At 43.3% G+C, this 26,083-nt stretch overlaps 1 protein-coding gene across 6 annotated transcripts in view; it reads right to left on the reverse strand.

The window, feature by feature from the left end:
- The window catches only part of FOXN3 (forkhead box N3), a 398,381-nt gene that overhangs the window by 161,996 nt on the left and 210,302 nt on the right, over positions 1-26,083 (reverse strand). For all 6 annotated transcript variants that reach the window (XM_023511511.1, XM_023511512.1, XM_023511514.1 and 3 more), the window contains one exon: positions 9,537-9,673. In XM_023511511.1, coding sequence (XP_023367279.1) covers positions 9,537-9,673 — 137 coding nt within the window. The remainder of the gene's footprint in view (positions 1-9,536; positions 9,674-26,083) is intronic.

Here is a 26,083-nt window from a genome sequence, read left to right on the forward strand (position 1 = left end):
AGGATTTGATGGACAGCTTTTGGAAACGATCTTCTGCTTGGCAAAACACTGCCGTGATAATTTTATTCACACGGAAGGAAACGCAAAGAAGTGTCACTAAAACAAGGGAGGTAATTGCAGGGCATGAATCAAAATGCTGGATGATACAGAAGGAAGAGTAACTAAATTAGTCCCATCAAGGTCTTCAAATCTGGACTTAAATTTCAAGAGAGGAGCCTGACCTCTCATTTCTGAGTTAACAAAGCCCTGCATGTATTTTCCCTAATATTTTGTTTCCACCTGATACTCTGGGCTTGGAGAATTACAAACACTATGCCAGAGAGCAGGGGTCCTCAAACTTTTTAAACAGGGGGCCAGGTCACTGTCCCTCAGACCGGTGGAGGGCCAGACTGCGGCCCCGGGACTAATCGGCTGCTAAGCAGGATAGGCAGTGGCGGCAAAAACACCCGGCGGGCCAGATAAATGTCCTAGGCGGGCCGCATGTGGCCCACGGGTGTAGTTTGAGGACGCCTGCCCTAGAGGGATATTCCATCACTGGACTGCTGTGGCAGCTCAACAGACTTAGAAACACAACATCTCAAGAGCTGAACAGATACCTTGCAGTTCTCCAGCAACACCCAGCATCTGACAGTCTACCCCTGACTGGCAGGAGTAGCTTGATCAACCTTTACCCCCTTCATCGGTCCATCCACACATCCACCCAAGTACTTACCTAGCTTCTGTAATATGTCTGGCAACATGTTAGAACTTTCTTTCAAAATCAAGCCCAAAGCTTTCTTGTTTACCCACTGAATCCAAATTCCTCCTAACTGATGGTGAGGATGGCTTCTAAAGGTGTTCTTCACAATACACAGTCCCAAGTCTTCGAGGGTAACACATGGATCCCCTTGTCACCCCGATCACTTTATTTGTTCAAAGTGCCCCTGCCATGTGGACAGAAAGTTCCTAGAGAGATTTGACCCACACCAAAGTGAGAATTCCTGGTCATCACATCACTTGCTCAAAAATGTACCATTCATTATTAATATTACTGATGACACAGTCCCCTTTTGACCAACATAATTTACTACTGACACACTTAAGAGTCAACTAATCCTCCCCTCCCCATTCTATCTTCCTCAAATCTTTTGTTTTCTTTCTTTTAATTGTGTTTTGAGACAGAGTCTGCTCTGTCACCTGGGCTAGAGTGCCATGGCCTCAGCCGATCTCACAGCAACCTCAAGCTCCTGACCTCAAGCGATCCTCCTGCCTCGGCCTCCCATACTGCCAGGGTTACAGGCACGAGTCACCGTACCTGGTCTCAAATCTGTTATGAATGATGGATTCCAGTTTGATTTAATATCTCTACTTCTTAACTGCTTCCCTTGTTATTCCACAAGATCCAGAAGCCTTCAGTGTAAACAGAAGTTAGAGAAAGGGGAGGCTTAATCATGGCAGTGGTAGTTTTTTTTATTTTCTATTGTGATGAAAACATTGCCATTTTTACAGTGCTGCAAGACAAAGAAAATGCTGCCTGTTGTTTCCCACTGTACATCATCCATCTCACGCATTTTTGACAGTTCTTTCATATTTCTAACCTGAAGATCAATTTCTCCCCCTCTGGGAAGGTGAGGAGTTTTACAGATATGAAGAATGTAGGTGGACCCCGCTTTGCAGGCATGTTTCCCCTCTAACAATGCGAGTGGTGCTGCAATCGGGAGCTGCCAGGTCCTCAGCTGGCCGTCTGGAGAAGCAAACACAACACCACTCAAGTCTGCAAAGACTCCAGACCTCGGCTGGGCCCCACCGACACTGCAACTTTCTTCTCCTGAGGTATCAGAAATACTCTTTGGTATCCATCACCTCAGGAGTCAGATCAACAGAAATTTATCTGTAGTAGATGTAAAGAGCTCCTAACACTCCTCTATTATCATATAAACTGGGAACTGAGGGCACCCCAAGAGGTCAGATGATGAAAAAGTAACTCTGAGTGGCTCTCTCAGCCATGACTTTCACTCAGTACCTGAGTAAGATAGTTATAGCTAATCAGCCTGGCTGCTTGAACATTCAACTTTCAGAGTGAGTGTGAAAACAGAATGAAATTGGATGACTGGGCACAATATTCATGAGCTTCGCCTGGTACAAAGTACTCAAAGATAACAGGGACTGTTTTCCATTTAAATAAAACAACATAGGATTGAATGAGAATTAAATGTACAATGAATGGCATACTGAAGGCAAAACGCTGAGATCAAAAATATTCTATAAGACCAATTCAGAAAATATAATGGAAGTCAATAGATAATGTGATTTGATATGAAAATAAAATTATAGCCCACTAATGGATTTTTAAAACTCATACTGTAAATGAGCACTGTGCCCCTGTAAAAGCATGTGCCCCTATAATTTATAAACCTCTTCTATTATCTGTCCCCCTCCAATTTTTTTTACAAAATAAAATTTGTACTTGGAAATACTATCAGAAAGCCTTGCTATTCAATCCCTTAACTATTTTACCACATTAATTTAGCATGCTCTTCTACATATGTAACACAAGAAAGCTTCATATTGATATTTTTAAATTTAATATTCATTTAAAAAAATTACTCTAAGCAAAAAGTCACTAAACATAATCTTTCAAAAGACTTCATACCTCGCCCTTATTAAACTTATATAAGTATATTGACTATGAACCACATTTTAAAAAAACCTATTTACAGTTTCCATAAAATATGTTGCTTACGAGTATACACAGAAGGTGACAAAAGATGTATACACATTTTAAGAGATGTTACATATGTATTAGTTCTCGAAGTTGAAGGTCAAGTGTTACTGTCACTGTTACTGGTCAAGTGTCCACGTGTACCCAGACATGCTATGAACATGCATTTTACGTGCAATTCATAAACTTTGGGGGAACGATCGATTTTACTTCCAACAAGTGCACTTAAAATGTGTAGACTATTTATTTTTGGCACTTGTTATATATAAATATTGGAGGAGTTTAATTGTTAGATTGTTGTGCTATTGTAAGTTTTAATTCAGCAACCATAAAGAAAGAATAACAAAGATTTAGATTAGTTGGCTAAGGTAAACATATACATATACATTGTATATATGAACATATGTATAGGTACACACTATATATACTGTATATAAGTATGTATGTATATAGTATACATATACAAACGTATACATATATGTATTATATATATGTATATGTTTACATTAGCCAACTAATCTAAGCCCTTGCATTCTTTTCTTTATGGTTGACTGAATTAAAAATTGCAATAACACAACAATCTAGCAATTAAATTCCTTTGATGCAAGTCAAAACTGATTTTACTGAAGCTTTGCAGTTCTTCTGCCAACTTTTAAATAAATGTACAATGCTTCAAATAACTAGAATGAAAGATGTCTTATAACTTAAAAAAAATAACTGGATCCTATCCAATCAATGAATAAGCTATTCCTCCCTGTGTGCAAATTCAGCATTTTAAGTGGAGGAATTAACTCCGTTATGTTAACAAGCTTAACATTTGAAGGATTTTAAAAGATAATCTTCTGATTATCTGAAAGGATGAGTTTGCCAAACACCTTAGTACCTCCCCCACCTCCTCACAAGGCAATCCCCCCATCTGCCATAGCAGCCTCACCCAAAGACTATTTACCTGGTAAAGAAGGGTTGATGATTTTTGAATCTGAATAGACAGAGACTACTCCATACAATGTCTCTATCCTTAGCACTATTACTCTATGCAGCATTTAAGAAATTATAAAGACAAAGCACGTGAATATGGCAGCAGACAGGATAAAATAAAACTTGCGGAGTCAGCACCCACACTAGCCATTTTTATTAAGAACCTCAGTATCTGAAAGGCCAAAACCTTTGGAAAGGCCGTGTGTGTGTGTGTGTGTGTGTGTGTGTGTGTGTGTGTGTGTGGTGTGTGTGTCTCATTAAATGCTCTGAATAAGCAAAGTGAAACATACAGGTAAATGATAGGTTTAAATGCCTGGAATTTTCTTTTATTTTAAAGAGAAAAAAAGATGAGAGCAGGAAAGAACTTTTTGAAATATTTTGACTCTGCAAACATCAGTCATCCGAAAAATAAATCTTTAGATCATCAAATCAAAGTCTTGTAGATTTTAACTTTGTACATGTTAAGCTATAATACTGTACACTAAATTAAAAATGTGATGTCATTATTTTTAGAGTGGATATTTTTAAATGTAAATCATCAATGGGGAACAAGAGATCCCCTCAGTGGGAGTTTCCATCTAGAACCCAATCATAGCTGAGCCATTACTGAGACCAGAGGTACCAGATGCTGGGGGGTTTTTTTGGAAATACCAAGAAAACACAAAACTAAACTGATCATCCAGGAAACCCTCTATAAACCATACTGTGTGATTAATTGCAAACCTGTTCCCCACCTCTGGTGAGAGAGGATTAAAATGTTTTTATGGAAACTGATTTTGGATTGGTGCCTATACCAGAGAAGATATTGCATAAGATATAGATATATATATATATATCTCCATAGACATACATGCACACACACCCTTATCACTTTTTTAAAACAAATTTGTTGTCATAAACATTGTTACAGAGGTATTTACAGCACATTAATGTAGTATTGCAAAGTTTAAATGCCCATACCATAAAGTACCCAAACCACAAAAGTTGAGTTCACCCACTGGGAAAATGTCTTCATTTCACCATCAGACATTGAGGACAGTTAGGAAGTGGGAATTTCCTAAAAAATTGGTAGGAGGGTAGACCGGAACAGAGTGTGAAATCAGAAGGCGGTTTGGCAGTACCTAGCAAAAGCATTAAAAATATGCATATTCTTTAATGGAAACTGCCGTGTCCAGGAAGGAGGGGCATATGGAACACAACCATTAGAACAACTAATTGGACTTTTCTGAAGGGGTGTAGGGGACAAGAAAATCCAAATATGGCATCCCTCCCTTCTCCTTCCAGATCTAGATTCTGAAGGCTACATGCCAAAGTCTCCCTGGCAGAGGTTTAGGTTTCTCCAGCAAGCTTGTTTGGCTCGGTCTGCAAGAGTTCCCTGAGCTCAGCCATGGGTACCCTACAAAGCACTGCCATTTTACAAAAATAAAGTTCCAAAAATGAAGGCATCCAAATTACAGTGACATCCTCCTGTGGTTTAGCAGTCCTGCACAGAATGAGGTAGAGGCAGGGCCCCCGACAGCCAGCTCTTCAAATGTACCCTAACAATGACAGGGACTCTCCAGGAGGCCAGGAAACTCTCAGCGATGCCCTGATTTTACTTTTCATTGCACCAAAACTGATTTGTATATTTAAAATGGATCAACTCCACAAGTCGGCGTTTGCAGATCGCTTTTTTGATAAATAGTAGAGTTACAAAGATAGCACGGAGAGTTCCCATACACCCCCCACTCCAGTTCCCCCCAATGTCAACATTACTATACTTAACATTACTATAGGACAACATTACTATAGCTCTGTAGAGCTATAGAACCAACACTAGCACCCTACTATTAAATAAATGGCATAGTCTATTCATCTTTCCCAAGTTTTCCCTTAATATCCTTTTCCTGCTCCAAGATCCCATCCAGGATATCATATGACATGTTTAGTCATCATGTCTCTGCAGCCTCCTCTGGTCTGTAACAGATTCTCACACTTCCCGTGTCTTTGATAACCTTGACAGCTTTGAGGACTGCTGATCAGGTGTTTTACGGGATGTCCTCTTTGAAGGTCAGAATCATCGTTTGGTGCTTTTCCCATCACTAGGTTGTGATTATAGGTTCTGGGGAGGAAGACATCACCATAGTGAAATGCTCAGTCCAGGACTTCGTATGGAAGGGTCCCGTTACCAACGTCACATCAGGATGTTAGCTGTCATCACCTGGGGAATACCAGGTTTTTCCAAGATCAACTTCTCTTCCCACCTTTTTCACATGTCACTCTTTGGAAGTGGTAAGCCATTTAGTGTGGTCATTCAGGGCGAGGACAATTATGCTCCACTCATCCAGTGGAGAAATACCTACATAAATTATTTGGAATTCTCCGTATGGAAAATTTGTCTCTTCTCTCAATTATTTAGGCATTCCATCAATCATGTATATCAGTATGGACACACAGGTATTTATTTTATGTTTTGGGTTGTCATCCAATGCTCTGTTATTTATTTGGGAGCTCCAATTGTCCTAGCTTTGGCTAACCGGAGCAATTCCAGGTTGGCTCTTACATCCCTCTGCCAGAGCTCCATCATTTTGGTTTTTAAAATATTTCCTTACTCTCTGCTTCTCCAAACTTTTCCAAATATGGCATCCCTCCCTTTCCTTTCCAGGTCTTCATTTAAGAAAAGGGCTCTACGGGTTGAACTGAGTCTCTAAAATATGTCGTAGTCCTCGCCCCCAGGATAGCATAATGGGACCTTATTTGGGACTGAAGATCAGCAGAGACTAATCAGTAGTTGGTTAAGATGAGGCTATTTTGGTGAGCCCCTAAGCCAATATGAATCATGTATCCTTATAAAAAAGGGAAATTTGGACACCACACAGAGAGAATGCCGTTCGAAGATGAAGGCAGAGATCAAGGTAAGTCAAAGCACTCCAGGAAAATGGCAGCAGAGCACCAGAGGTGAGGGGACAAATGCTCCCTCCCAGTCCCCAGAAAGAACCATAGCTGCTGGTACCCTGATCCTGGACTTCCAGCTTCCACAACTGTGAAACAATATATTTCTCAGTATTAAGTGAGGTACTTTGCCATGGATGCCTTCGCAAATGAATAGAAGGGCTAATGTCACTGAGCTTTTCATTTCAATTAAAAATTCACAAATTCAGTATATCACAAAGCAGGTGGAGAGGAAAAGTCTCGCCAACCACCCAAAAGGGCATACTGGAACACAGAAGCCTGAGTCTTGACATCACAATATTTAGCATTACACACGCATTTAGACATGAACAAGGTTTGGGCAGTGTTTTCAAATGCCTCATTTTTCCTGCAGTTTCCAGCCACCTGCAGCTTAGTTCAGAGTGATACTTGCCAAGCACACCTGCAAGGACTAGCAATAACTGCCCATCTAGTGTAATCACCATCTTCTTCAGCATGCTAAGTACCAGCTCCGTGAAAGCCAAGCACTTCCCAGGTGCCCCTCACGGCAATCCTGCAGAGGCTGACAGGTGACTCCCTGCACCACAGCAGACCCAGCCAGATCGTGTCAATTTGGTATTTTTTGGCCCCCATCTAATGACTCACTTTGCTCCACTTCCATCTTCCCTAAGTCACGTCATCAAGTAGCCTGAAGGCTTAGAACTGAGCCAACCACCACGTAATTGTGAGCCATAGAAATATTGTACAATCATCTAGTACTTAGTGGCTTCAGTACAATTTCACACACTAGAGATCCCCTGAGCACGCTAAGCTTTCACATGGATGGATGACAGTCCCCAGGAAAGAGAAAGTGGCATGTTCTTATGGAGTTAGCATGGAAGAGGCAGGCTAGACTCTTCAGCTGTCATCTGACTCTACTTCCTGCGACCTTTATGGAGGTGAATTCTAAGCACCCACATGAATACATGCAGAAAACTCCCCCATCATGGTCAACTGGGAGAAAAGGAGCTGGAGGTGACAGAATAGGATCTAAAGTATTCATTTGGAAATTACTGTCATCTCCAAAGCTCTGGTTCATCTGCATTTTTACGCCTATATTAAAAATCAAATGAAGTCATTAAGTTAAGGGCAGTTCAGAATGCTTCTCTGAGGATGCATTCCTGTTGCAACCCCCAGAGCTCTGCTATAATCCTTCAAATTATTAAATAATTACTTTGTTTCCCTTGGGGTCACATTTATCAACAAAATACTGGTCTAAACGAACCACTAATATGACCCAGTGAATAATTCTTATGTCCTTAACTTGCCAGAAGCAAAGAGAGATGCGATACCTCTGTGGTACACACTGAGGAGGCAGGAGAAGGCTACTCTGTGCAGTTTGGAGAGAAGGGGCAGTGAGACCGCAAAGGAACCTGAGAATCTGGGAAATGTTTTAATAATCAGTGTCATGTCCTCTGCCACCAACCCTGCACATGGGCAACTCTCCACTCCAGTCCTAGTTCCCTTCCATTTCAGGAGGGGCTACAACCACAAGGAGAAAACCAAGCATATGGCTCTGTCCTTCTGGACATTTCTACAGTGTTGGCTGAGCTGCTTTAGAAAATCCCATTTTATCTCCTACAGCTAAATGACCTCAAGTTGTCATTTCAAATAAAGTATGCTTCTACTGATTTTTATGAACACAGACAAAAGCAGCTACAACCTTCCCCCCCACCCCCCAAACCTTTCGTACCAACTGTAGTTGCTATGTAGGGTTATTTGTTTCTAAGGCAACAGCGTATATCTAAGTACTAATGGCCTGTCCTTTTGCCAGGCAACAAACAGCCTTGTGATGCAACTGCACCTGTCTCAGCTACGCGTTACCATGGAGACGTTCCAGTTGCCATGGCTACCATCACGCTAATCGCCTAGCAAAGGCAGACATACAGCAGTCTTCTCAGAGAGCCCAGCTGTTCCTCCCTGTCTCTTGCTGAAGACTAATTGTCTAGGGCCTGTGATGGAATGCTTCTCAACTGAGATGCACAAGAACTTCATTAATGCTATTTCAGGGGATCACTTTGTGCTCCCCTTGCAGAACAAACAGAGGCTAGGAAAACAATCTGCAAAGAAGTGGACTGTAAAACTACTGAGATCTGTGACATCGTGCCATTCCTAATTAACTTCAACTGGTAGTCCAATTTCTCTTATCTGGGTGGTTACAATAGAAACATCTCTATACAGAAAAATTTGTTTGTAGGGCTGAAGGGTGTGTTTCAAACTCAAGTACTGTGTATTGATAAAATCTATTTTAAAATTTTGTTCCGTATTATACGACTCTTTTTGGGGCTCTGATTCCATTAATATGTTTTTTTTTAACTGGCGGGCTATTTGCCCACCCCTCCAATTACATATTTATAAACATGGTACCTGTGATCTTAACTGCCTCAAAACAAATGGGCATGTGTGGGGAGGGCCTCCATTGTTGCCTTGCTGTTCTCCTTGAAGAAGCAAACACCAAGTAACCACAACAAAATGATCACCCCGGAGCACCGTCCACATGGAGACGGGACCAACAACAACTCCGCTGAACATCTTCAGAGACAGGCCAGACCCGGGAAGAGGGATTCACTGCTTAACTCATTCCTCTACTTTCACCCCAACAAAACGTGCCCCATTCAGATGCGAGAGCTGTCAACTGCTCTTCGTGAATGCTTCTGCCCAGGAAGACATTTTTTCACCCACCAGGAAGCCTTCTGGAGACAGGGTCCTCTGAAGCAGCAGAAGCAGCGGTAAGGTCTGCAGAACTACCACAAGGGAGATACCTCCTAATAATACTTAATTTCTTTCTCATTTACCTGCACTTATTTTTAAAACCTCACGTAGCCTACTACATTCATCTCAGTGCTTGTCTCTGCCAAAAGAATGTAATTCCAGTAGACCCCCCCCCAAAAAAGTCTGAATTGCTTACCTTTGATATGCCTGAGGAGAGGTGGGAGATGTATTGGACACGTGTGGGTGTGGGTGATAAGGTGTCTTTTTCAAAGCCTGAATTAGATTTTGTCTATACTCTGGGTCTATGCACCACAAGGACCCTTTCCCAATACTCTGCAAAGAAAATTAAAATACAAAAGTATTAATACAGAAGTATTCACTATTTTGCAGTAAGTAGACATACAGCTATTCATAGTTATTTATTTTTAAAAGCTTCTTATTTGTGGATTGTTTGCCAGTCTTTGATATTGTACTGACAACAGAACACCTTAAAATGCACCGCAATCTTTGTCACGTTAAGTTTGAAAGACAAAATGAACATGTTATCACCACATTATGCTGATATAATAATTTTCATATCCTGGCTTCCCAAAGAGAAGCCTTTATTATTTTCTCAGTGTCAACTCTGAAGCACCTAAGCATGCTCTTCTAAAATGAGCCTTAATTTTTTTCATATTTTAAATGTTGAAAGAGAAAGAGGGCTAAGACACCCTCAAAATGCCATCTCTGCTCTAAAAATTAAGAGAATTTTTTATTTTGTCTTGTCATATTTTCTTTCTGAGACAGAATTTCACTCTGTTGCCCAGGGATAGAAGGGCCATGGTATCATAGCTCACAGCAACCTCAGACCCTCGGTACAAGTGATCCTTTTAGCTCAGCCTCCCAAGTAGCTGGGACTACAGATGCCCACCACAATGCCTGATGAGATTTTCTATTTTTAGTAGAGATGGGGTCTTGCTCTTGCTCAGGACAGTCTCAAACTCCCGAGCCCATGCAATCCTCCCATCTCAGCCACCCAGAGTGCTAGGATTACAGGCGTGGGCCACTGTACCTAGCTGAGAGTTACATTGTAAAACCATATTATATCAGTGCCATTTTACAAAAATAACCAGTAATCCTCTTGCTTTTTCCAATTTACTCAAAAGAACGACATTTGTGCTTGGAATGGAATTCTGTAACTACCTTCCCCAAGACACAAAAGCACAGGCACAGCAATGGTAAAGCTAAGCCAGAATCCAATATTTATTTTTTGGATTCTTCAGTTCCCAGCAATCCACCCTAGCTCTTCAGAGTTGAATCTTTAGATGTCAAACTTTAAAATGCAAATTTTCTAAGACTGTTCCAGGGAGAGAGGGAGACTTCCTCCCAGGCCCACTTGTAGTTGGAAGCATTTGGTCTTGGGACAATGTGTTTTAAAAAAAATGTTAAGTTCTTCCTTGGAGGCCCACTGGAGCTGGCAGCAGGCAGCTGGGCAGTCGCTGCTCTGGCTGCACGCTTTCAAGTGACCAAATGTACCCAAACTGTTTGATAAGGTCATCTGTAAATATTTACTGATTTGGAGAGAAAAGAGGTTAAATTACATAAACCTGAGCCCACCCATGTTTCCAGCCAACAGCCTGCCTTAGTTTCAGAACTATTGTGCTGTCCCCAGCATTTAGAAAGCAAACAAAAAAACTGTTTCACTAACACTGCAGTTGGGGAATTCTAGAAAAAATGCCATTGAAGGAGCACTAAAAAGTAAGTTACACCTAAAATCTTTAAACAAGTTTTTAAAAACGCTGTCTTTCAGGCCTCCCTTCACCAAATACTTTCCTTACAAGCCTTTTTCACAGAGCTCATTAAAATACTTTACTATCAACAACATCAGCAAGCACTGAATTGGGATTAACTCCTCCTGTGCACTGAGTAGGGGGACTGCTCGAAGTCACAGTCAGGGGCTCCAAGCACAGGCCTGACTCTAGACATAGATCTGAGTCAGGCTGACCCATCTGCACTAAACATCAAAGTTCCCAGTTTGATCAACAGGATGTTTAAAGACCTGAAAGATGTCAACTTTGGAAAATTCAACATTCCTATGTGGTCTTTCCTTTCATGCACACACTGCAAGCCCAGAACAGTTCAGAGGCGCTGATGAGACTTTCCAAGTAAAGCAGGCAGACACCCACTAATCTGCCCTTGGAACCTCCATCTTTTCCTTTGGAAAAGAGCTATACAGGACACTTTTTAGAAGAAAAGCCAAAATCTAAGGAGTGGATAAGTGTGGAGGAGGTGAGGGGAGATCAGTGACCACCACATTTGGATAATGTAAAAAAAAAGCAAAACAGCTGTATAATGTAAAAACAAAACAAAACAAAACAAAAAAAATACTGAATCCTAAAAACTATAGGGGTCTAGAGCCTGGGGCCAATGGGATTGGGAAAGGGCCTTTCTGACCCTTTGCACACAAGGCCCCAAACCAGCAACAGCCACACCAAGGGCCACAGCCCACGTGCCACCCAAACATTTCTGCAATGCGATTATCTCAGTTCTGGCTTTCAGAGTGGAACTGTTTAATCTTAGGTAGGAAAAACATGACAAAGAAACGCAGGACAACTGGCCCTTTCAGGGAAATAACAAAAGGCCAAGAATGTGGCTTCTCCCAGTCCTAAGTATCTTGTTTATTACACCGTACTACTACTTAAGGTGGCACAGGACCAGGGAACTGGCTCCCTACAGAGAGGCAGGGTGGAGCCAAACAGAGTGGCCCTGCACCAGTCACCGCACCACAACCCCGGTGTCTTCCTTGGTCAAACCGTCGCACTCAGAGATGGTGTGAGGCCCACAGGTGGTGTGATATAAAACATCTGAAGCAGTGGCTGTAGTTACACGTGCTCAATAAATGGCAGGTGGTAGCACAGTCTCTTTTTCTGACAGAAGAAAGAGAACAAAGCTGGCAATGTCATCCATTAAATCAAGTCTGACTGATTTCAAATCCATCCGAGGTGGTGGGAGGAGCCTCCAGTGGTGGGAGGAGCCTCCAGTGAACTGAGGGGGCAAGTGTGGACAAAATGACAGTCTACTAGTCCATGCTGTCGGTGCCAGCTCAACAAATTGACTTAGAAGAGCTTCTATCTTCTCAGCCCCCCCCCATGTGCATCCCTCCTTCCCTCTGCCCTCCAGCACCCCACACCCACTGTGACTTGTCCCTTGCTCGGGAAGCTGACATGACTGACTCAGCAGCACATCAGCTGCTACAAGTTTTCCTTTGCCCAGGTCTTCACATCATGAATGTGAACCTGAGCTATAAAATTCCAAACTTGGTCAGTGCATGTGACCCCATCTCCCAAGATTTATTAACTGAAGCAATTTCTCAGGCTTTGGATTATAAGAAACGGCTCCTAACCTTGATCAGTTCTGCCTTGTGCAATTAAACAGGTCTAGAATTACTCTGAGTTTTCTTTACAGATTAGACACTAATTTAAATATATCTCATACTGAGAAGTATTGGCACTCTGGGGGGGGGGGGAAGCATCTTCCAGACATACCCATGGGTCTGGCCAATGCCATCTGACAGTCAGAGGGTCCAGCGGAGCATGGAAGAGACTTGAGAGATGCAGGCACTGCACCTCAACTTCAAGCATCCACCTTGGTTTCACATGACCATGTAGGATAGATACAATGGTTTACGTGAAAACTTTTTTTTTTTGCATTTTTTTGGCCGGGGCTGGGTTTGAACCCGCCATCTCAGGCATATAGGGCCGGCGCCCTACCGCTTTGAGCCCCAGGCACTGCCCATTCTTGAAAACCTTTAAAATGGAAATATTCAGTGGATAGAATGCTCCAATCTCTTAGGCCAGGAAAAATTACATTTAGTACCTCTAACAGGGGTATGAAGGATGTAATGTGATTACAGTGGTGTACTAAGTTTAAGAGTCAGAGCTTCCATAGAAATACCTGCATCTCATGTGAAGACAAGAATATGGAATGCTTTATTTTTTTTATAATGGAAGTTAACTGTGAGGGCCATGGACCATGACGTATTAAGGAATTCAAAATAATAAGGAGAGGAAGATCCTCATTTATAGACACATTTCTCTGTGTGTATTCGTATATATATCTATACCCTCACACCACCAGAGAAAACTAATGTGAAAAACCAAGTAGGTTTTTAGTAAAAAGATATGGATGAGACCAAGTTTGTTTTTAAATTAAAAACCACCTGGAGAATAATAACTCCTGTTAGCAATAAAAAGATAGCAATTCACAAGAGGAAAAATAAATAAGATCCTATACTGTAGGAAGAGCTGCTTAGTGAAAATTGGTAAAAAGAAAAAAAAAGACAACTAAATTCAATCTAACATCTAAAGATAACATTTCTCCCCCCAGACCACTGGAAAGGTCTAGACACAAGGACCGTCTCTATAGGTTGGTGGGTCTGTGCCGAGTTTCCGTTGCACTGTGGACCTGCACTTTTGACTCACCAGCCTGCCTATGGGACTCTCTGTGTTCGGATCCCTTCACTAGGTTTTGAGTTTCTGATAAAAAGCACCGTCTTTTGAACACTGTTATTGAAACTACGATTCATTACTGGGTCATGAAATCAATGAAACTGATCACAATCGGCATTGTTTTAATGGAACAGAACCAAATAGAACAGACGGGAATAGAAAATGTCTGGAGTAAAGTAATGCATTATGGAGTTTATCTGTATGTAAATGTGTACATCCGTGGGTAAATGATCACGGACACCATACACTTCTTACTGGGCAGCCAGGTCAACAGAGTTTAGTACACAGCAATCTAGAACAATGACATCCCACTTTCTGAACCGCCCTGCGTCTTGCTTCTGGGGGATAAAGCCCTCTTCAAGCAATAATGACAGACACGCACAGTCAAGGTGACTTCTCGGGGCCGTGCTTGAGGACCACATCAAAACGGAGCAGGTGTTCATACAAAACAGGTAAGTGTTCTGGGAGAACCTGAGATGACAGCCTTTGAAGTTTCTGATGTAACCCTGCTGAGGATGTGTCTAATACTACCCACCTTTGTTCATTTCTTCATTCATTTGCTCATTCATTCATTCATACATACTACCAGGGGAAGGACCTGTGAGTGAACACCAAGCAACACGCAAAGGAGACTGCCCTTATGACGCCTGGCTTCAAGAGAGGGATAAAAGACAGTCAGTAAGTAAAGAAATAAATAAATACGATCATGACAGACTGTGATACCTGCTAGGGAGGAAATATAGTGAGTGAAGGAAGGAAGTAGCTGCTGTGTGAAGAATAAATGAGCAGGAAGAGCACCTGCAGAGATACGTCTGGAGGTGATGCCACAGCCCAGGCCTGCAATGCCCAGGGGGTGTTGGCTTGGTGGCAGCAGCAGGCACGGAGAAAGGAGGAGAGCTTCAGAGTGGACTCTGGAGAAGCAGTTGGACTGCGCCATGGATTAGAGGTGGCGGCAGGTAAAAGAAAGAGAAAAATAAAGGTTTGGTTTGAGCAACTAACTAGGTCGAAGACTGGGAGAAGGGGAAAGTCTAGCCCTCTTGAATATACAAACTTGAAATTGTCTATCTGTTAAGATCTACTGATTAGGGTACAGTCAGTCATGTTGTACATAAAGACTGCATGTAAACAGGGTCCCCTAAGATGATAGGGTCGCATGCATAGAAACCTGAGATAAGGCACTTGATACTCGCACTGCAGATCAAGGAGGGAAAATGACTGATAGGCAGGAGTACGGTTTTCCACCCGAACACACATAGAGTACCAAAAAATGCATACACGTTTTAAAAGAGGAAAAATCTGTATTAAAATTATAATACTTATGTCACTAAGAGGTACAAAATACAAGATGGTACTTGTTATTAATATATACTGAGTATTTTAATACGGATTTTTCCTTTCTTAGGATAGGTATCCACTTTCTCGGCACCCTCTGTATGGACGCGTACACCATCTAGGTTGTGTAAGTATTAACTCTATGATGTTTGTACAGTGACAAAATCGCCTAACAACCCATTTCTCAGAACATATCCCCACTGTTAAGCAACATATGACTATACTTGAAAGAAATTACTGGCTATAAGCCACCCCTGTCTTCCCTCCGGTGTACATGCGCTGGCCCCAACCTTTATAGCAAAAGCTCACCAAGGTAATGGCAGATCTGGGCTGGACTGGCCTTAGAGGTTTAACATCAACTGGGTCTTCCCGAGCAGGGGTCAGAGTAAATATTTAAAGGGTTAGAGTAAATATTTTAGTCTTTGTAGGTCACAAGATCTCTTGCAACAGCTCAACTCTGCGGTTACAGCACAGTAGGAACCATGGATGCAAACAAACAAACAAACAGGGCTGTGCTTCAGTAAGATCTATTTACACAAACACAGTCCACAGTTCACCCCGTGCTCTACATCTCCTAAACCAGTACACACAGTTCACACTCAAAGCCCCTGTAGGGCGGGGCATGGCGGCTCCCGCCTATAATCCCAGCACTCTGGTAGCCTGAGGCAGGAGGATCACGTGTTTGAGACCAGCCTGAGCACAGCAGGACACCTCCACTAAATGGAAAAATTAGCCCAGCGTGGCACCTGTAGTCCTGGCTACTCGGGAGGCTGAAGCAGGACAATCACTTGAACCCAGAGTTTGAGGTTGCTGTGAGCTAGGCTGAGGCCACAGCACTCTAGTCTGGGTAGCACAGAGAGACTTTGTCTCGAAGGAAAAAAGGAAAAAAAAACCTATAGTTTTGGAACCTAAGAAATCAGGTCTTCAGGGGATGGGGCCCTGAGGGTTGGGGAGGGATGATGATCTAAGTCGAGCACCTCAAAGAAGTAAGGAGGGACCCTCTTGGGGTGGTGGTGGGGAGCGTAGACACTGATGGGAACCGGTAAGTCCTTCAGTAAAAAGAACTCCTATTATTCACTGGGCTGTAACTGGCATCACCACCTTGTGAAGTCCCTGTGCTCGTGCAGCTGTCTTCCACTCTGGGTCTCAGCCTCCTCACCTATCACTTAGCTGGTCAGACTAAATCATCCCCAAGGCCCATCAGTCTATGCTTCGAGAATACGCCATTGTGGGTTAATTGGTGGACGTGGACTCTCACGTCTCCACCTGCTTCTCAGCTTATCAACCCTGTTCTAGGCCAGCAGCACACATCGGTGAGGTCAGTGAGGAACGTATTCTTGCTTTTTCAAAGGGGAGGCCTTGCTTGGTTGACGTGGACACTGGAGACAGAAAAACCTGGGTCCATGTGCCTTATTTCAACTTCCCGGCTGTGTGACCTTGGGCAAGATACCTCACGGCTCTGAGCGTCAGTTTTCGCATCTATAAAATGGGAGCGATGTCCTGTTTGCTTCACAGTATTGCCGTGAGGATTAAATGAGATAACGGTGTGCGTGGAACAGCTCAACAAATGTTAGCTCTCATTATAATGATGGTAACAGAGATACTAAATAACCAGCTCTCTGGACACTAAGCTCTAAAACATTCAGTCAATGCACTCACCAACAGGTACTTGTCAAACTGTGAAATGATACAATTTCATCTGCAAAAGCCTGCCCATAGCTATGTGTTTCCCATTGTCTGATGTTACTTTCCTGGGTCTGAAGGAAGCATTTTGTGTCAGATGCATTAGGACGGGAGGTGGAAATGGAAGATCAAAATAGAACAAAGCAAAGAACTGGCCACTGAGTATAGCCAAGAAGGATAGAGGACTTTTTGAGAAAGCCGCTTTCCTTGAGTCACGTCTTCACACAGGGAAAGATGCCTCGGAGGACACAGGAGTTCAGGGTTCCACTCCCTGCCACCTTTGTCTGAAGCAGAGCAGCCCAGTCCCCCACTTTGCCCTGGGGTAGGGTGGGGAAGCCTGGCTTGGAGGGTGAAGCTAGTGTGGCAGAGTGAAGGCAGGCAGAGGAGTCGGCCTCAGATGAGGGGACGGGCTCCCCAGCTGCGAGCACCAGACCTCTGAGGCCACTGTTCCTGGGGATTCCTGGGCTCATGGTGGAAACTGGCTACTCACCTCTCACCCCAAAATACTTGCTGCTGTATACAGAGGGGCCTCTGGAGTGGACATTTTTCATCAAACTGCTCTTGTACCCAGCAAATGTGAAGGTTTCCCAGGAAACTTCTCTTGGAAACAGCTTAGGTTTGTTTCACTATGGGTCTAGCCCAGGCATCCTCAAACTGCGGCCCGCCGAGGTCATATATCTGGCCCAATGCGTGTTTTTGCCACCACTGTCTGTCCTGCTTAGCAGCTGACTGGTCTCAGGGCCTGCAGTCCAGCCCTCCAACGGTCTGAGGGACAGTGAACTGGCCCCCTGTTCAAAAAGTTTGAGGACCCCTGGTCTAGCCAATCCCCTGGGCCCCCCCTAGAGTAGGGACACACTGGTCCTGTGTGTCTGCCCCCACTACACAGGGTGCCCCAGTCTCCCCTCAGTGCAGGCTCCTCCTCTACTTTGGACCTGGCTCCTGCTCAGCGCCTCTTGAAGCCTTGAGGGAGGAGGTGCAGAGGGAGAGGGAGAAAGGAAGCGAGGACAGCAGGCTGGAGGCAGGGCAGGCAGCTGCTACTGCCCTCAGAGCCACAGCCTCTCCTGTTGCCACAGAACTCATCCTTAGTCCTCACCACCACCATTCAGACCTCAGTGGGTCACAAAACCATTCAAGCTTCCTTGGGCCTAAGGAAAGGATGAGCATTGGGCCTGATTTTGAAGCAGTCCACTTAACATGACCTGTAAAGAGCCGACAGAGCTGGAGGCACGGGGCAGGGTACCTTGACACAAAGGCAGGGTCCATTTTCTTGGGGTGCAGAAGCTCAGGCAGAAGATGGAAAGGAAGCAACTGTAAAGAATTACATAACTGGCCAGAGGCTACTGAGAACATGACAGAGGAGGAGAAAGATGCGACCCATGGGGGAGGGACACAGTAAAACTGCACGTGCCTGGTATATGCACACACGCACGCATGCACTCTGGTACCAGCTCCTTCTGGGGATCCACCTGGTGTCCACGCCCCCCACTCAGAGGGCCCCTCCCACTTCCACCTAGGCTACCCCCGCCAGCATCCCCCTAGCCTCTTATCTGGGTTCTCACCACACCTCTAATCTTCCCACCAAGACGCCCACATGGAGTTTCATTCTTTCTGTCTTTCAAGAGGGTGAGAAGCAAATACTACAAACTAATTTATGCCTACCTGCTTGGAGGAAAGTAATGCCAAGGCTTTCCTCAAGGTCATTCCAGAAAGTATCCCCATGGGTGGCTCCCAACAAGAAGATGGACCTCTATGGTTCTTGTCTACACTGCTCATCTGCTGTGTTCCTGAGGAGAAACCATTTGTCCTCTAAAGATTCACAGTTTCTCCATCTGTACGTAAGAGATGATGCTACCTTCTCCCTAAGCCATGTTGAGCTTAAATGAGATGATGATGTGTATAACACACCTGACATCATACCCAGCCAGTACAAGGCAATGAATCCATTTAATTCTCCTCTCTATCAGAGGAAGTCACGGTGGAAATGAAGTGATACGAGGGGAAAAAAGTAGACCAGAGAGAAGATAGTCCAAAAAATGACCCCAACATCATGGCCTCCTCTTCAAAATATATGATGCAGAACCACCACGAAATGTTTAGCCGGTGATTCCTAAGGGCCCTTCGTTTTCTAAAATTATATCATTAATAGTCTGATGTTGCCAAGGGAAATCTTCAAACTTCAGAAGTTTAAAAAGAAAACAATCCAAGGAATTAACTAAGTATGCAAAAGAAGGAAAATGGGAAGAAAGGATAAAAACTGATTGCAAAGAATTTTACTAGAGACATCATTGTCTGTTCCCATAACAAAATAATTACTCCAGAAGTTTAAGATTTAAAAAAAAAAAAGATTTCCCTAACAACTATTTACAGTGTTTTTTAAATGTCTAACTTTGGTCTCTAATAGGTCCCCCCTCCCAACAAAGTAGAAGGAATAATAGAAAAAAAAATTATAATTTCTCACTCCAGGGCCTTGCCTCCAAGAGCCTCCGTGTGGCTCCAAGCTCCTGGGAGTGGAGCCTGGAGGTGGACAGGACAGGCCCCAGTGTCCATGCATATGGAGTCCCTGGTAATCCCAGCCATGGACTATTTCAAACTCACTAACAGCATGTCCTCTAAATATTGCTTCCACTTTTGCAGTAATCTTGCTATTGTTTTATAGATGTGTTCTAAAAGCTATAAAGACGGCAATCAAGGCTTGGTACCTGTAGCTCAGCGGTGTACACTGGAGCTGGCGGGTTCAAACCCCGCCTAGGCCTGCCAAACAACAATGACAACCATAACCAAAAAATAGCCGGGTGTTGTGGTGGGCACCTGTAGTCCCAGCTACTAGGGAGGCTGAGACAAGAGTATAGCTTAAGCCCAAGAGTTAGAGGTTGCTGTGAGCTGTGAACGCCACGGCACTCTACGTAGGGCAACACTGGTCTCCAAAAAAAAAATGGCAATTAAGATCAATGTCACTTATAGGGTATTGAGACACATGAGCTCTGTGGTGGTGTTAATGCCCCACAGGTATTTCAGAAGCGCACCTCTGAACACCCCTCCTTTCACAGCGCGTCCAAGGACATGGGGTCAAGAGAACGAGGAGGAAATGGGTGGGAACAGAATTCTTCCAAGGCACGTGGTAGAATGATAAGGACTCTTGTAAATTCCTCATCTATAGCAGAGAAGCTAGATCATGTATGTGTGTGCGTTTCTATCTATGTGAAAACAATCCATAATCCACTAGCGCTAACACCCAAATAAAAAAACAAAATTAACCACTAGGAGAAAAGCAGAATTGCCTCCACTAACATCAGTGTCATCTTCACAGAGGCCATAGGAAGTGCACGTCTGAAGCATCTCATCTCTCGAGGCTGACAAACCTGGCAAGTATCTGTTTGGGCTGAAAGGAGTTATTTTTTGAACTACTTTCTAGACTAATGTTTCCCCAACTGCCAAAAGCAGTCAAGAGCTAGTATGCTAACAATGATCAATAATGAAATGATCACTAAAACATCCAAATACTGTGTATTTGCTTAGAAATACTGTCGATGTCCACATTGGTTAAGTTTTAATGAAGAAAAGAACACAAATACTCACACATACGCCCTTACTCCAGGTCCGAAGGCCAAAGAATTGGCATCTTTAAAATCACTACCTAGTTCAATCTCATTTATCCAACTGAATCTTGGTTTCTCCCAAATTCGTTTCACTATTCTGTCCTGGGAGGGCCTTCAGCAAATAAGGATTAACTACTCTCCCCTGTCTGAAACACAGTAATTAAGTAAATGACGTGAAAGCTATATTAATTAGTTTGATGTAAGCACTCCAGATTGTCTAACAATCAACCCATTGTACCCCACAAATACATAAATGTATTCATGATCTATGTGTACATGACTTAGTAAAAGGGGAAAAAAAGAAAAAAGTAAAAGGCTGTCATTCAAAGGGTTACCTTAATAGGCCTTGGAAAGTCCAAATAAATAAATAAATAAAAAGACTCTACTGTAAAAAAAAAAAAAAAAAAAGAAATCTCACCATATTACTAAGTAGACAGTTGAAAAAAAAAAAAAGTACAAACACAGAAGGGTTTTTTTAATTTCCAAACATTCACAAAACACACAGGAAGTATAAAAAGCGGGTTACTGGCGGCGCCTGTGGCTCAAAAGGGTAGGGCACCGGCCCCATGTGCCAGAGGTGGCGGGTTCAAACCCAGCCCCGGGCCAAAAAAAACTAATTAATAAAAAAAATTTTTTTAAAGCAGATTCTTTCTATACTTCTAACACCAGCCATGCTATACCACTTCAAAGAGTCAACCTTTACTTAGATGAATTCAAGATACTGATACAAAATACTGTGTGGCATTAAACCATAGTCACATGCACCCACAGGATATATGGATAGATTTATAAAATTCCACATGATGATTAATAACTTTACTAAAAATTAAAAAAAAGATATGCCAATGGTAGAGGTTTTGTCACCTGATATGAAACAGGAATGTACACCGGTGTGAGAAACGTGTCTGGAATGTGGGGTTTTTTTTTAAAATTCCTTTTTAAAAAAAGGACAGTTGTTTGTATCACACTTACAATCTTAAAAGTTAAAACTGCACAGGCAAATTACAAAGATAAATGGCAAAATAAAAGACATATTAAATTGCCTTTTTTCATGCCTTTTTGAGCTTAAAAAGACAAACTGGCTTTTAAAGCTGGTCGATATGAAGGGGATAAAATGCAACACTCTTTACCTTTACGTAAACTTTTAATTTATGTAAATAAATATTTATTTTTTAAAAGTGCAAGGCCCAGTAAAAGACTTTCTGAACATATGAAGTCAAGTGGAGAGGGGAAAAGCCTGCGGCCATCTGGCCAGCTGGACTGAACTCGCGCGCCCCCCTGCACCCCTGCTTTCTTTCAGGTGGCTCAAACGCTGAGCACGGAAGCAGCAATGTTTTATGGAGGGTATTAAAGGTGCAGGCGGCTCTGCCACACACGGGCGCCCTTGGTTGGATCACAGCTGGCCCAACTAGCGCTACTTTATCTTCTGGTTGTCCATAGTTACTCATTCATTTTTAAATGTTCCAATATGATCTTATCTAATTGGCACACATAATTTGATCACTGTATTTTCCATAACCAAAAGTTGCTGAAAGTACCTGGCAAGGTAAAAGTTCCAGTTACAGGGTATGTGTACAAAGTTAGAGAGCTCTACAGTTAGGGTCTTTCAGTTTAAAAAAAAGAAAGAAAGAAAGAAAGAAATCATAAGACTCTCTCTCTCTCTCTCTCAATAAAACATGGACACTGGGTCATTTACTTTTTAAGAAGTGGCCATTGGGTAGGCTCCTACCAGTCACTCACTCTCCCTGGTGGACAACAGGGCCCTCCCTGGGAATTCCCTAGTATGTAAAAGCAGCTTTCAGCTACATCGTCTGCCTACCTGACTCATTCCACCTTTAGGAGACATGGCCTTTATGGTCCCTCTAAATTCCAGCACAAGCATTCCCACAGCAAAGGAGACCTTTGTGACTAACGGTGGTTGTGCACAGGCTGCACCCCTGATGTTGTGGCACTACGCTCCAAAGACAGATCTGAAACCATCCCTGACCCAAACGTGAAAGCAGCTGTGAGGACGAAACAATGTTGTAAGTGTTATCGATTCCTCTGACGTTCTTGTAAGTGCTGGTTAAGACACGGACAAAGCACCCTGGGACCAGAGGGCGAGCCTGTAAGAGGCAGCTAATCTCGGACTCCAGAGGGAACACAGGCCTTATCAGGAGAGGGGCACACAGAGGGAGGGAAGGGGGAGAGGGAAAGGGAGATAGAGACAGAGAATGAATTAGTCTTGCAATAAATGGGTAAGAGGGCTGGGGAAAAAATTAAACAGAGTCCACCCAAGATGGCCAGCTAAGCTGGTCCCTGGGAATAGCAGCAGCAACCATGTGAGAAATGCCGTGAGGACTGAGCACCCAGCCCGGCCGCTGTCCAGAGAACCCGGGCGCAGAGTGCCAGCCGGCTGCCTCGGACACCTCTCCTCTCCTGGAGGCCCATTATGGAGAACTTAAAGGGCAAATTATACCCACCATCACATGCTCCTGTGAGGGCAAAAGGTAGGAGCTGACACCCCAGTGTCCCCACATCGATTCGACAAGCAGCTGAGTTTTAGTATCAAAAACAGAACACTGGTCACTTTGGGGATTCCACCTGGGCTACAAGCACAGTGATCTACAAGGTTTATACACGGCCAGAAGGGCACCCGGGACACCTATGTGAGAACTTACTGCAACCTGAGGCACAGAATACAAAGAACAGTCCCCCAGGGAGCCCAGCAGAGGCTCACCCTGGATTAGTAACTGACCATTAGACAGCAACCTGATAGCCGACAAGGGCGCCGGCAGAGAAACACTCTGCCAAAAGTTAAGAGTCACCTGACTACGGAGGGTAAGGGACAAGATCCCGGCTTAGCAAACACTGTAACATCAGACAGGATACAAGTGCTCTCGGGTCCCCACACCACTAGACCCCAGGAGGGACTCCTGGGGCCACACTCAGTGCACCTGTCTCCTCATGGGGAAGGGGGAAGAGGGGAGCTGGGCATGTTGTCCAGGAACACACGGGGATACTGACCAACCACATTCTCATACCACATTTCAATTATTGAACAAGACTTATAAACACAGCCAGGCCTGATTATCCATGACAATTGTAGACACAAGATACTGCTGAGTCACCTGGCCTAAATGTCAGTCTAGCTGGGAATTCTGAGGACTAGACGCCCAAACGTTTTAGTGCCAATCATCACCCAAAGCATTTTACACATAGTATTCTATTTAATTCCCCCCACAAACCTACAAGGCAGGTGATATTATGACCTGTAGATAAGGAGGGTAAGGTGCAGACAGATCAAACGCAAGCCGTTTAAGGCAGGAACTTGACTAGCCTCTCGCCAAAACATATCCATGCCAAATACCATTAGCTAAGTAGCCATGTTCAAGACAAATCACAAATTTTTGGATCAACCACTGTCCTAAGGGATGTACACCCTTGAATGGGAGGAGTGTCACGCTTTCTGATACACATGTGTACACATTTTCTTTAATTATTTCAGATAACAAAGTCAAAAGTTATTGTGGTCATGATTACAACTTTAGAGGTGTGTTACTGACATGAGACCATCTACAGATAAAAACATCACCTTTCCCCCTAAATACCAAATTTTAAAGGGTGATCAAGTATCTTAGCTGGCATTAAACAACTCAGAGAAGGAATCTGAGAATATTATGAAACGCATTTATAGCCACCAAACTGGGCTCTGAAAAGACAGGAGCTTGCCCTATATTACAATTGGCAGAAGGAGGATTCAAACCCAGATCTTTTGCTTTGCCTTCATAAGAAAACCCAGCCTTCTCCAAGTGCTTTCAAATATGTGTATATGGTTCAGAGTGTTCCCACATCTGCATAAAGGGCTGTACCAAATAAACAGAATCCCACAAAGTAAGATAATTTATACATATCTGTGCCAATGCTTACATTTTTACCCCCACGAGGGACCCAAGGCATCTTTTCGTTTTTTTGTTTTGTGACAAACAAGTGCTCCCTAATTTTGGACCCTCTCCTAGGGATGGGAAAGTAATTATCAAATGCTTAAAAGTAAAGACTATTGGAACGCAGCTGAAAAGAGCCTTGGGTTCTCTTTAGGTTTTTTAATTAAAGAAAGATCCTTAGACATGAAGGGGGAAAACCTCCTATCGTGGTTCACGTAAGCACCAGTTCATCTCCCCCAAACCTCTAAGATACAACACTCACACACAAAAGCACTGATGACACGCATTGATGTTTTTAATCACCAAGGGAATTATTCAAATAACAATTTAAAAATGGCTTTCAACAAATTAAATGTAAACCATGTGTTAAAACAAATTTTTAATCTCCCATGTGCCAGGGCTGAGTATATAAATCTGCTAGATATTCGAGGCACAGGGGACCTATTGCAACAGCTGCTGGTCCTCCTGGTTCCATATTACGTAAGTGTGTAAGCTGGCCCACCTACGCTGCAGACCCCTGCCAACCTCCTCCATCTTGCTCTCAGCCCTAGGAGATGGACACCATGGAGGTGCCTACAGGCTCCCTTGCTGACTTCCGGTTTAGTTCTACCACAGGGAGGCACCCATGTAAGAAGGGGTGGGGGAGGAGAGGGAAGACAGGAGATTTAGTGCCTGCTGGGCTGGTGAGTTAGCTGCACCCTGCTACTGAAGGCCCAAGCCCCTAATAAGCACCCATATCCTCCATGACTTCTCTGCCAATATCCAGTATCTACCCCTTTCCCTGACCCCTTCAGACACAGGGGAGGGTGAAAGTTCCATGGTCTAGCCTGCCAACCCCACCCCACTTCCCAGCAGAGAAAGGGAGCACATCCCCCCTGCCCACCACTGGGGACTAGTTCTTTATCTAACTGTCCTTGGTTACTTCTCTTTGAATGTGCCATCTGTCTCCTGCCAAGATCGTGAGTGACAAAAAATAAAAAACAGAATTGATTACAATTTCATACTCAGACTCTACATGTATGTCACAATATGGGCATAAAAATTTCCTTGCAATTTCCCCAAGTCATAGAGGATGACAATCGGGGAAAACAGGCTGCTGGTATGACCGTAATAATTTACTATATTGCATACCTTGCAAGAGCAGGATTTGCCTTCTTAAAAAAAAGTGAAGTAAGCTTTGGAACATGAAAACTCTATTACAGTGTTAGGAAAGTATGTTGTTACTAAAAATATTCTCTGTAGAACTCCTTATAAGTGCATCATCAATGATTACTGCTGCGTTTCAGAGCTACTCTCCAGCCACACAGGAAAGCTGCAGAGGGATAACAGTATCAGTGAGGGTTCCAATTTTATAACAGGTGACTGAAACTACATCTTATCTGAGACACTGTAAACAGAGGATATTAGTTACATATTATCAATTCATTTATTATAAGAACACCAGGTGATCAAACTTTCTAAGAACTGAGACTTAATAGTCAACCTCATCCTGAAGAAAGCCGTTGTTTTGTATGAGGTCAAGGTGACCTTCGGGAAAGTAAAACAGGAACCAAAATTTGAAGTTTAAAAACTATTAACTGTCTTATGGGAGAAAAAAAAAAAAAATGGGGGCGGTGCCTGTGGCTCAGTGAGTAAGGGCGTTGGCCCCATATACCGAGGGTGGCGGGTTCAAACCCGGCCCTGGTCAAACTGCAACAAAAAATAGCCGGACGCTGTGGCTGG

The sequence above is a fragment of the Otolemur garnettii genome, unplaced genomic scaffold (genome assembly GCF_000181295.1).
Source record: "Otolemur garnettii isolate 467f Iridium unplaced genomic scaffold, OtoGar3 scaffold00020, whole genome shotgun sequence".
Taxonomy (NCBI): Eukaryota; Metazoa; Chordata; class Mammalia; order Primates; family Galagidae; genus Otolemur; species Otolemur garnettii.